The sequence below is a fragment of the Hypanus sabinus genome, chromosome 13 (genome assembly GCF_030144855.1).
Source record: "Hypanus sabinus isolate sHypSab1 chromosome 13, sHypSab1.hap1, whole genome shotgun sequence".
In the NCBI taxonomy this organism is placed as follows: Eukaryota; Metazoa; Chordata; class Chondrichthyes; order Myliobatiformes; family Dasyatidae; genus Hypanus; species Hypanus sabinus.
Genome location: NC_082718.1, coordinates 14688422 through 14701433, shown reverse-complemented (window position 1 = coordinate 14701433; position 13012 = coordinate 14688422). Strand labels below are relative to the sequence as shown.

Here is a 13012-nt window from a genome sequence, read left to right as displayed (position 1 = left end):
GTTTTACATACATCTATAGGAGCATAAAGACAACATTTCTGTAGACTTTATTTGCACTGTTCATCCAAAATCAACGCAGATGATCGTGAATATTTTTAGTATCAGTAATTTTCAGTACAAAGTAACATTCCAGAGCTTTTTGTTCTAGTATGAGAAACACTGCACTGTAGCCCAGAGCTGTGCACAAGTCATACTCACCGTCAGCCCAGAACCGTGCACAAGTTATTCTCACCATCAGGCCAGAACCGTGCACAAGTCATACTCACCATCAGGCCAGAACCATGCACAAGTCATACTCACCATCAGGCCAGAGCTGTACACAAGTCATACTCACCATCAGGCCAGAGCCGTGCACAAGTCATACTCACCATCAGGCCAGAGCTGTACACAAGTCATACTCACCATCAGGCCAGAGCCGTGCACAAGTCATACTCATCATCAGTCCAGAACTGTGCACAAGTCATACTCACCATCATTGTGAGTATCTAGAAGCTCTAAAGATTAAGTTGTTCCCTTTGACCACCAGACCTCCAAGAGGACCACAGCCTTGTCGAGGTTTGGAGGCTTGTGTGCCACAGTGACCCAGAGAGCTACATTGGCTGGAGTCAGGGCTTAATGCTTTGGCTTTTGGTTGTTTCACCCTTGCCAAACAGGTGAAAGGTTAAGAATGGCCCACCAGTCCTCCAGGGGTTCAGCTCAGGGCCAACAACCCCGAATGGTAAAACAAAACTGTTATGGAAACAGCAATGAAGCGTCCTTCTACATCTGAGTGGCCATAGACTGAGAAGAAGGACCTTCATTGCTGGCTTAACCATCATTGGCATAATGGGCTGTAAGTTAGTTTGACCACAAGAGTAAAAACATGTTTTACACTTTTTGATATTCCCTCACAAACAGTTTGTTTTTTATTCTTAAAAAAACTTTTTCAACAATGTTAAATCAATGGAGAAATAGCAATGATTTCTGATTAAATCAATCAGGTTTATTACCTTTGTCTTATATGATGCGAACTTTGTTTTGTAGTAGCAGTACAGGGCAAAGCCACACAATTACTATAAATTATTGAAAAAAAGAAATAATGAGCCTTGAACAAGGATCTCAGTCTGAAATGTCGACTGTTTATTCATTTCCATAGATGCTGCCTGACCTGCTGAGCTCCTCCAACATTTTGTGTGTGTTGCTTTGGATTTCCAGCATCTGCAGAATTTCTCATGTTTGTATAGAGAAACAGTGTTGAAATAGTGTTCAAGGACCTTTCAGAAATCTGATGATGGAGGGGATGACAGTTAACTGCACTTATTGTTCAAATTTCAAAGTAAATTATAAGTAAAGATCAAGGTTTTTGAAAAAGTAATCAAATCAAATACTGTAGATTTAAAATGTTTTCCAGATAAGTGTGAGAAAATGTATTTACAATATAGTTACAACTTTGGACCCAATTGTCCCTGGCAGGTAATTACACCCCAATGTATACACACTATCATTGGAATAAAGATGTTCCTTTGGAATGTTCATTGGAATAAGTGATATTCCACTATTGTTGGAATAAAGAATGATCAAACTAGCCAGATGCAAGGTGAGGTCACCCACAAAAACAACATGCCCTTCAGGTTAACATTGCATAAAGAATATTAAATCCAGAGAGCGGGGATACAGATTTCTCCTGTGATAGGAGATTGTAGTTTTGAGGAGATGTTTCTATTCTCAATGACGCAGCAGAATTCAGAGGTTAAATGAAACTAATTTAATAGACAGACACAGTGTAAAGAGAACAAAAGGTCCATGCTGGTTGTGGAAATATACTGGAACAACAGAGATCTCAATCTCCTTCATTAACAGTATTGGGATCACAGTCAAACAGTTAGAAAATTAACGGTTACGTTGACACTTACCTGAGGTCAGGCGTTACAGGAAGCCAAAGGCTACTGTCTTTCACTGAGGAGATGTTGGGGATATATCCATTGTCAAAAGGATGACTTGAAGCCCACTTCTGTTCAAAGTGCCGTATGACTGTGATTGTGTCTTGCACATCAATGACCATCCAGTTCTGAACAAGCCACCAATTTGGGAGTGAGGTTATTGGTGGGCAGATACGTTTAATATTGAGCAGCTGCTCTGTGTTAGCCATGTGGAGCTGCTGCTGCACGAAGAAGTAGAACCTCATGTGATGAGGACCTCTAAAGAAATAATTGCAGTTGTCTTTGTCATACCCACTCTTATCAAAACCAAACACATCAAAACCATTCTTATCCAAGCCAAACTTGTTATAGCCGTAAGTGTTATAGCCACCATCAAAAAGAGACTCAATAACTTCTACCTTAACATAAGGTAAATAGGTCTCATCTTTCCTCATTCCAAATGGTGTGACTAGAGACCGATTGAAACCATACCGATTGTATCCTGAAACATCAAATCCTTCGATGTCAAAACCGTCCCGGTTGAAATGGTCTCTGCCATAACCATTACGATCCCAACCAGTCTGGTCGTAGTCATGGTGATCATAACCTTGACAGTCATACCCATGAATATCATAAGTTTTTTGTGTGTCTGGTTGAACACTTTGATCAAAATCTTTCCTGTTATAGCTGTTCTGGTCATGGTGCTGAGAATTGGCCTTTGTATAGTTGCAAGGAGCACCAAGTGTGACTGGAACGTAAATGGCGCAAAGCTGCTGCTGAGATAACAAGAGGTCATCTGGGGCAATGTCAAATGGCTTCATCTTCACATATCGAAGATCAGAGGGGTAACGGGGCAGACCACTAGGGCTGCGGTCTTGCCAGTGGCTCCAAAGTTTATCTATAAATGCATAATGAGACAGAAAAATTGGATCATATGGGCTGAAAGGAGAGGACATGTGACCTCCAACCCAGAGGTGGAAGAGCCCTGAGATGGCTTCCATTTGAATGGAGAACTGGGCGAAGTCTTGCTCTGCTAATATCAGCTGAATGTTGATGGCATCTGGTAAAGTGATGGAAAGGTTGAAATGCCGACGGAGGCAAGGTACCCATTCAGTGTCCTGCTGGAAAGGGTGATAGGAGACACAGTCTGTCTCAGAGTTTCCATTCGCTCCAAAAAAGTTTCCTTGCCATGCTGTAGAGCTTTCCATCGAACCCGCATCAATGGTCCATTCAAAATATGGGATGCTGATGTCACATGATACCTTCTGCAGCTCTCGTTCCACCATCCGGAGGAAGTAACGGTGCCAGGGGAGGAAGGTGAACTGTCCATTGGCTTGTGGTGAGTACTGTGCTCTAATTTTGGCAAACTCCTCCCAGATACCTGCAGAGTGACAGTGAAGTGTTAAGAATTTGCTTTTGTGTCTTTATCTCCTTGTAGCATCTCAAAGCTCCTCACAGCCAAAGTGACATAAAAGGCAGTGCAATATCAGAAGCATATTGCCAGTTTGGCCACATTAAGATCCCACAAAGAAATAACCTAATGAATGATTAGTCTCCATCTGCCGGAAGAAGTGGGATCTCCCAGTGGTCACCCATTTTAATTTAATTTCCCATTCCCATACTGATACGTCAATCCATGGCCTGTTCTATTGCCGTGATTAGGCCACACTCAGGTTGGAGGAACAACACCTTATATTCCATCTGTGTAGCCACCAACCTGTTGACATGAAAGTCGATTTCTTGAATTTCCAGTAATGCCACCCCCCTTCACCATTCCTATCCCCTTTTCCCTCCTCACCTATCTCCTTGCCTGCCCATCGCCTCTCTCTGGTGCTCCTCTCCACTGTTCTTTCTTCCATGGCCTTCTCTCCTCTCCTAGATTCCCCCTTCTCCAGCCCTGTATGTCTTTTACCAATCAACTTCCCAGCTCTTTACTTCACCCCTCCCCCTCTTAGCTTCACCCATCACCTTGTGCTTCTCCCTCTGCTCCCCCCACCTTTTAAATCTACTCTTCATCTTTGTTTTCTCCAGTCTTGCTGAAGGGTCTCGGCCTGAAACTTCGACTGTACCCTTTTCCTGTACCCTGAGCTCCTCCAGCATTTTGTGTGTGTTGCCTGGATTTCCAGCGTCTGCAGATTTGCTGTTGTTTGTGGATGATTAGTTCATTTGATTTTGTCATTGTTAAGTAAAACGAACATGGAAAATGGGACAGAAACCCTCAATGTTGTGCTGACATTTTAACCTACTCCAAGATGCTTCCCTCCTGCATAGTTCTCCATTTTTCTTTTATCCCTGTGCAGGTGAACAGGTGCCAATCTAAATACTCTGCAGCTGTGGCAGTGCAGTAACTTGGGTCTTGAGAACATGTCAGCATGGTTAGCACAACGCTTTACAGTACAGGTGACCCGGGTTCAATTCCCGCCGCTGCCTGTGAGCAGTTTGCATGTTCTCTGTGTGACCACGTGGGTTTCCTCCGAGTGCTCTGGTTTCCTCCCACGGTGGAAAGGTAGGTTAACTGGTCATTGTAAATTGTCCCATGATTAGGCGAGGGCTAAATTGAGGGATTGCTGGACTGTGGCTTGAAGGCCTTCCAAGGTGTAGCTCAATAAATAAATAAATTAATGGAGGAAGTCACAATGCAGCACCTACATTCATAAATGCACATGCATATGAGGTTCAGAAGCTCAAAGATCTGGTTGGCTAAATCAGGACTCCCCCAAGAAACACTATGCTATTACTTTTCAGGCATATACAATATTGCGCTCATTTGCATTTTCCAAAGACTCTCTGCCAATCCAAGGCACAGAGGGAATGCTAGGGAATACTCTTCTCCCCTTGCCGAGATGAATGAAGCTTCAACAAGACTCAGAAGACTTGATGCCATTAAGATGATGGCAGGCCACATTCACCACTAGACATTGACTCCCTTTGAACATCCCAGCCACAAAAAAGAAGTCCAGTCTGTGTTCCTGCTACAAAGGTTTTGTTGACAGTGCTTTACAAATCTGTGACCTCTATCATCATCTTAAAGGACAAAAAGCAGACAAGTAAGATGTCCACTGGCTCCATGTCACCACCAACCTCCTGGCTTGGACACAGAATTGAGGTTCCCTTCACGTCATTGCAATGTCTACGCAGCACCCTCCCCGTACCCTGCTTCAAGAATTGCCATTTGTTCAAAGCAATGCTGCCCCTGCCAGGGATGCCCAATGAACCTGAATAGAAACTGCAGGCAATGTGTAGTAAGGATTGGACTTTACCTTGCTTGTAGTAGATATCTCGTATTGCTGCCTGGTAAGCCATCATCTCCTCAGCCGTCATGTCCCGGATCTCCTTGCGTTGACTAACGTGCCGACAGTTGCACTCTGTCACCCCAGTGTAGCTGCACAGGCAGATCTCACAGCCATACTCAAAGGACTCTCCGAAGCGGTAGGAGCGACCATGGAAGGTGCAGCCACATCCCTGGCCACACTGAACGTCCTCGCACCTCTGGCCTGGCTTGAAGCTGACCACCTCCCTCTTCAGATCACCTCTGTGGATGGCCTGACAATGAGAGGCTGGCAGATACTCACAGTGATAGATGTAGGCTGCGGAGAAACCCAGGTAGTTGAAACCCTCACGGTTAACCCCAACACAGTCAAATTGTGCTCGATTGTAACCGTCTGCATCGAATCCGGCCGTGTCAAACTCTGCTCTTGCGTCGTGCTCCCCTTTCTTGTTGTGGCCGGTGAGGTTGAACCCTGTGTCCCTGTGGAACCCATCTCGGTCGTAACCCTGTTTATCAAACCCGTACTTGTCGAACTCTCGTCCATCGCTCAGGCCGCTAAAGATCTGTCCATTGGGACCAAACAGCGCGGGCCCAGAGCGTACTGGGTTAAATGCCACCACTTGCCTTCCACTCCGGTCCACGCCGGATACGTTGTACCCATAGCGATCATAGCCTTCGTGGTCATAACCAATTGGAGTGTTGGGCAACCTTGGCTGGCGGTAGCAGCAAGCTCCCGCCTCGCACCTCTTCCTGCACTCCTCGTGTGTTTCAAAGTTGTTGCTGTTGCCACCACAGCCATTGTAATTAAATTCTTCACACAGGCCAGAGGAGATGCTGAAGAACCAGCGTTTCGTGGGAACGGTGAATCCCCTGCTGCAGTGACCTTGAACACAAGGCAACGTACAAACCTGCAGAGCCAACCGGAAAGAATGAGGTAATCATCTGTCAAATGGTCATGAAGAAATCCCCTGCACCAATGTGCTAAAGTGCCTGGAACTGATCAGCCAGTGTTGATCCTTTCCCCATGGTATTGGACGTGGAAGAGGGAGGGGAGTCAGGAGGCTTTGGAGAGAGTAGTGGGAGAGAAGGAGTCTTGTAGGGTATCACTAATAAAGATGGACCACATTGGGAGTGTCTGATGCCTGCAGGAATGTATCTCATTAGAGAACAACATGGCTAGACCTTCACAGGTCTGAGATTCTCAATGAACCAACTATCACTTTGGACTGTGTGTTGACCGTTTTCTACAAAGATGAATAATTTCAGGCATTTCCATGGACAACATCATTACCTGGACCAAGCTGTCTTCACATTGGTGCCCTGTGGATGTCGCTGGGCAACTGCATGTGAATCCTGAAGGTTGTATCCTGGAGTCAGAGGGGAGTGGGTGACAGACTCCCCCATTCTTGCACGGGTTGCTAGAACAGGGATCTAGGAACAAAGCAGAAAGTTCAGAAAGCACGAGGCAGCTGAGAGAAGGGTCAGGAAGTTGATATTGGTACTGGGGGACAAAGTTCCCTGGCCTCTCTGCCTGAAACAGAAGTGAGAATTTGGATTAATGCCTTACCCCATAACCAACTCCCCCCCACCCCCATTCCCTTTGACATAGTGGAGCATCGTCAACCTGTCCTTCAGAGTGAAGGAATTCCTCAACCCTGCACTGGGAGTTTGAACATGGTTTATGGGCTCACTTTCCCAGTGAGACTTAGATTCAGCAAAGGCCGTTTTAATTGTCAATGCCTTACGATGTGAGTGGTAAAACACATAAGGTGGAAACGGTGGATGTGGAGGGTCTGCTTTTTCTGGAAGTTCTCATACAGGAATTTGGTCAACAAGACTACAGTACACAGAGTTGGGGATTGAGGTAGTTTACTGTCGAGGTTATTGAACAAATGAATAGGAACAAACAGATCTTTCTCAGGTTGGCGGGCCGAGACTGGTTGTTACTGCAGCCTTGCATCTTGGGCTCTCACTCCCTTCCCCCCCACTCATAATCGTGTCAACGAGTTGGCTGGGGGAGCAAAGGTATATTTCCAGGTTTGCCTGCGGTATAGAACTTGGTGAAATTGTGAGTGAGGTGGAGGATTTAGAGAGGCTGCAGTGCTTACTGATAGGCTAAGTGAGGGCCTGGACCAGACAGAAAGGCGGATGATGGCGTTTAACCCAACATGTTAAGGACAGGCACTGTGAGGTCCGAATGGACAGATCTTTAGAGGCCTGAGCGATGGACAAGAGTTCGACAAGTACGGATTTGATAAACAGGGGTACAACTGAGATGGGTTCCACTGGGACACTGGATTCAACCTCACCGGCCGCAATAGAAAGGGGAGCACGACGCAAGAGCAGACTTTGACGTGGCTGGATTCAATGGTTACAATCGAGTCTCATTTGATGGTGTTGGGGTTAACTGCGAGCATTTCAACTACCTGGGCTTCTCTGCAGCTGACATCTATCACAGTAAATATCTGCCAGCCTCTCATTGTCAGGCCATCCACAGCGATGACCTGAGGAGGGGGGTGGTCAGCTTCCTGCCAGGTGAGAACATGGCAGCTACAACGTACCCCCGGAAAAACGGTGAAATTATCCACACAAAACTGGAGGTTTTTTGGACGGTGAGAGATTGGGTAATGTCTTTAAAGGAGACTGGGTGTCCTTGCACACTCCCCACAGAAAGCCAATGTACATAGCGCCAGCATGGGCTCCCATTGCGGAAGTCGATGGTCGATGAACAGTGCAGGTAAATAGAAAGGAGGTATGATCGTGCCTCGATCTTGACCAGAGAGGCTGGGTGGCTCACACCTGCTCCTATGCTGATTTCTAAAGAGAAAAGTACGAGAAGTCGAGGAGTTAGAGTAAACCAGTAACAGACCTGAGTCAGCGCATACTTGCAGTGCTGTGTACAGTTCGGGTCTCCCCATCACAGACAGAAGGTAGAGGACCGAAGAGAGTGGAAAGATCTACAAGGACGGTCCTGGAAGTCAGGCTCAGTCTGGATATCTCCTCTGAAAGAGTGAAGGCTGAGAAGGTGACCTAACAGCAGCAGGAATAATTAAACAGTATGACAGAAAACACTTAGAATAGTTCTACTTGTGTGGGTGAGCATCACAAACAGCCAACATCAAAAGGCCACCAAAAATCAAGTACAGCATCCACAAGAAATGTGCCTACCAGGGACTCGATGGGAATGTGAACCTGCGGACACAGTGAGCAACTGAGGCGGGGACAGAGCAGAGAGAAATGCTGACAGAACTGAGACTGGAGGAAGTGGAGTGAGAGAACGGAAGCGCACGGTCGGGCAATCAGACGGTTGGAAACTCAGCCAGCTCCATCACGGGCACTAGCCTCCCTGGCCCCGAGGACATCTTCAAAAAAGGTGGCATCCATCAGCGAGGATCCCAATCACCAGGACATGCCCTATTCTCATTGCCAGCATCGTTACAGAAGCCTGAAGACCCACTCTCAGTACTTTGGGAACAGCTTCTTCCCCTTTGCCATCAGATCTCTGAACTGAAATGAACCAACCCATGAACACTACCTTACTATTTTTGTCTCTTTTTGGATCACTTATATATTTTAATGTGTGTATATATTTCTTATTGTAATTCATAGGTTTTTATATATTGCGCTGCACTGTGGCCACAAAACAACAAATTTCATAATGTGTGTCAATGATACTAAACCTCAAAGGTTCAAAGGTCCAATTTGATGTCAGAGAAATGTACACAATATACATCCTGAAATGCTTTCTCTTTGCCAACATCCATAAAAACAGAGAAGTGTCTCAAAGCATGAATGACAGTTAGACGTGAGAACCCCAAATACCCTCCCAACTTACCCCTCCCACGCAACGGCGAGCAACAATCCCCCCCCCCTGCCCCCACCAGCAAATAGAAAGCATCGGCACCACCGAGCACTCCAGTGTGAGCAAGGCAACAGCAAATACCCAGACTTGCAGTTACCCCAAAGACTTGGCGTTTCACCCGGCATTCTACTTACCACAAAACCTGACTCTGATTTTGGCCCAATTCATATATTCTGTTATGCTACATAATCAATGTGAATATCGTGCATAAGACGTCATGCGGACTGGGTTTACAGCATCCCTTCTCTTCTCCTCGACCCACGGTGTGTAACTCACCCTGACAAAGGGGGTTGTCGCTCCGCTTTGAGCAGCTCATCTCCCCCCTGGTGCAGACACAGGAGTTGCAGGCATCCAGGACCCACGACTGGCCCTCCTCGTATTCCCTCCCCTGCCACAAGCACACAGGTTTCCTGCATTCACACGCCTCAAGGAGCTCGACCCGGAGCAGCAGTTCCGAATTCTACACAGGGAAGGAAGGCAACCGGTCACCAACACGACAGCAACGGCATTCCCGGAAGGAGCAGCCTCCTCCTGAGGCCGTGGATCGGGGGAAGAGTGCTGGTGGCGGGATCGTGGCCTTTCACTGCAGAGACACAGGTGGGGTGTTCTTCTGCTGCAGCCACAGCCAGGAGGATTTACAGTCGTCCACTGGGTTGTTTGGGGAGCCAGGTTCAGTTTTCCTCGGTTGTCATCACTGAGGGATTTTGTCTCATAACCCTTTATCAAATCCAAGCACAGCTACCTTGAGAGGAGCAAGAGGATTAGTGTAACAAAGAAAGAATCAACAAGATCTGAACTGAGCCGTATGACCCAGACTCGGGATTCACCAGCAGGATCCAGGAACTAAAAGGCAGAATTTAGGCAGCCATTACAATGTGTCAATCGAGTAGTAACTCCATTCTTGCTGTTTGCCTGGGACCTGGTGTTTGCTCCCAACGCACGAGACAGCAGGAAATATAAAAGCAAAACAGCCTCTTGTCATGCCAGTCCGTGTCACTGTTTACGTGAGCGAAATCCAGATCTGACATGAAATCAGAATAAACCATTGGTCATGGACAGTGCATGCACGGCTGTGCCCCAGCGAGGCTCAGAGTAAGGGGCAGTGAATATGTAACTACCCCAGTGAGGATCAGTGCCAGCGTAACTGTACCCCAGTGAGGGTCATTGTCAGTGTAACTATACCCCAAGTGAGGGTCAGAGCCAATGCAACTGTACCCCAGTGAGGGACAGTGCCAGTGTAACCATGCCCAAGTGAGGGTCAGTGCCAGCATAACTGTACCCAGTGAAGATCAGTGCCAGTCCATCTGTGCCCCAGTGATGGTCACTGTCAGTGTAACTATACCCCAAGTGAGGGTCAGAGCCAGTGTAACTGTACCCCAGTGAGGAACAGTGCCTGTGTAACTACCCCAGTGAGGGTCAGTGCCTGGGTAACTGTACCCCAGTGAGGGTAATTGCAATTGTAACTGTACACCAGTGAGTGTCAGTGCCAGTGTAACCGTACTCTAGTGAGGAACAGTGCTTGTGTAACTACCCAGTGAGGGGCAGTGACTGTGTAACTGTACCCAAGTGAGGGTCAGTGCCTGGGTAACTGTACCCCAGTGAGGGTAATTGCAATTGTAACTGTACACCAGTGAGTGTCAGTGCCAGTGTAACCGTACTCTAGTGAGGAACAGTGCCTGTGTAACTACCCAGTGAGGGTCAGTGCCTGTGTGACTGTTCCCCAGTGTGGGGCAGTGACTGTGTAACTGTACCCCAATGACAGTCAGCATTTGTGATAATGCACTTCAGTGAAGAAAAACCTGTGGTTAATTATTCTTGCTTTTGAACCAGTCTTTCACTGACCTGAGCTTTGACCATGTCCAGCATTGCACTGAGTGCTGCCACCATCTCCTCCAACCTATCGAATTGCTGCTCTTGGCTTCTGGGCTTCAGACTGTGGGCCAGCAGTGAAGCTCCCGCGTCATTTTGTTGCTGCCGATCCTGACTGACGTCTGACATGGACATTGAATGTGTGGAGACGTCCTCAAGGAACTGAAATTCCTCATCCGATTCTGAGTATCGTTGCTCAGCCAAAGAATACGGCAAGGCTAAGGAATCTGAGACAAATGTGCAAAACAATCCAGTCAACCGAGCTACGAAGTGAACAGCACAAACCACAACACCCCGCCTGCAACAGGCTGAGACATCACTGGCTAATTACAGAGAGGTTGTTTAATCAGATAAAGTGACAGTCACTGCATTATCGCAGACTGACTCCTCAATCAGGGTAATGTTCTTTTAGTCAATGACTATAGCCTTTTATTCAAGGGAGGGTAATTTAAGTATCTATTTAATCATGATAAGAATGATTTCCAATATGACAGCAAAATCGCTGGTAAGAAAGGAGCACACACACAATGCTGGAGGAACTCAACAGGCGAGGCAGCGTCAATGTTTGCAAATAAACAGTGTCCTTCAGCAGGCCCAAAACAACCACCATCGATGCCCCTCCATAAATGCTCCATCTCCTCCCGAGTTCCTCCAGCACTTGCCACGTGTTGCTCAAGATCTCCAGTGTCTGCCGAACCTTTTACGCCTGAGGAAGCTGCAATATAAATTAGATGCCGAAGGTTTGCAACAAGTCAAACAGAATTTCTATAGAGCAGAGGGTCCCAAACGTTTTTTATGCCATACACCTCTTTCATATATCGAGGGGACTGTGGACTCCAGGTTGGGAACCCCACTCAAAGTATCACAAGTGTTTTAGACTGGAGGGAATCTGTTGAACCATTTCAGCCTATGTTGGTTCTGTGCAAGAAGAACCCAATGTGTCTCCACTCCCCCTGTAGCCTTCCATTTGGAAGTGTATTAGTGACTGCTCACTCCAAGTAACTAAAGTCATTTTTTACTCCACTTGCTGAATACTGTACAGCTCTTTGTCAAGAGTCAGGATCATGTATATTTGCCACTGTAGCAGTTAATAGTGATTTTATCAGAGCTTAGTCAACATGGTGAAACTTAGAACAATGGTTGTAAAATATGCTGGTTCAGTGTGCTGGGTGGGTAAAATGAGATCACTTTCAACACTAAACACTGCTGTTCACTGTGAGCTCACAGGGCTCCACAGAATTCCTTGCTAACCTAAACAATACAAATCATGTAACCACTCTGGGTGGTCTAACATGTTCTTGTTTCCAGACTGTCTCTTGGAGTCAAGAACAAACTGTTTCAAGCCGTGTGGCCCTGGGGTGGCTAAGGAGGGGTCCCCAGACACCGCTGTAGCTGGGACAGAAGGTGTTTTCTCTGGCAGGTGGGCATTACAGGGCTGTGGGCACTCTCTCCTCTTTCTGATGGACTTGTGCTCCTAGCAAAGAGATACACATTTTGCTGTACCTTTACCGCTGATTCTCCCTTACTGTAGGTCAGTGAAAGGAACCCCACAGCTCATTGAAGACGCTATATTTCTTTTTTCCCTGGGGGTCTCTGAGAACAACCCTGAAGATTAATCTCTGTTCCCCTGATAGATTCATGCCCTAACTTTTCAGAATATAGTGCTCGACATTTGACAAAGTAGCCCGGATCTCAGTGATATTGCAGGGACGTGTCGGAAATATTGCAGAGGTGTGTTGGAGATATTGCAGGGACAGTGTCGGTGATATTGCAGGGACCGTGTTGGAAATATTGCAGGGACCATGTCGGAGATATCGCAGGGACGTGTCAATGATATTGCAGGGACGTGTCGGAGATATCGCAGGGACCATGTCGGTGATATTGCAGGGACGTGTCGGAGATATCGCAGGGACGTGTTGGTGATATTGCAGGGACTGCATTGGAGATATTGCAGGGACGGTGTTGGAAATATTGCAGGGATCATGTCGGTGATATTGCAGGGACCGTGTCGGAGATATTGCAGGGACGTGTTGGAGATATCAAAGGGACGTGTTGGAGATATTGCAGGGACCATGTGGAGATATTGCAGGGACGTGTCGGAGATAATGCAGGGAT

The 13012-nt window shown here is 46.8% G+C and overlaps 1 protein-coding gene across 2 annotated transcripts in view; it reads right to left on the bottom strand.

The window, feature by feature from the left end:
* kcp (kielin cysteine rich BMP regulator) overlaps window positions 1–13012 on the bottom strand; it is a 131497-nt gene that overhangs the window by 98345 nt on the left and 20140 nt on the right. For both annotated transcript variants that reach the window (XM_059987118.1, XM_059987119.1), the window contains exons 4-8: window positions 10871–11124; window positions 9305–9488; window positions 6458–6597; window positions 5159–6074; window positions 1893–3279 (exon numbers count right to left, since the gene is read on the bottom strand). In XM_059987118.1, the coding sequence (XP_059843101.1) occupies window positions 1893–3279; window positions 5159–6074; window positions 6458–6597; window positions 9305–9488; window positions 10871–11124 (2881 nt within the window). The remainder of the gene's footprint in view (window positions 1–1892; window positions 3280–5158; window positions 6075–6457; window positions 6598–9304; window positions 9489–10870; window positions 11125–13012) is intronic.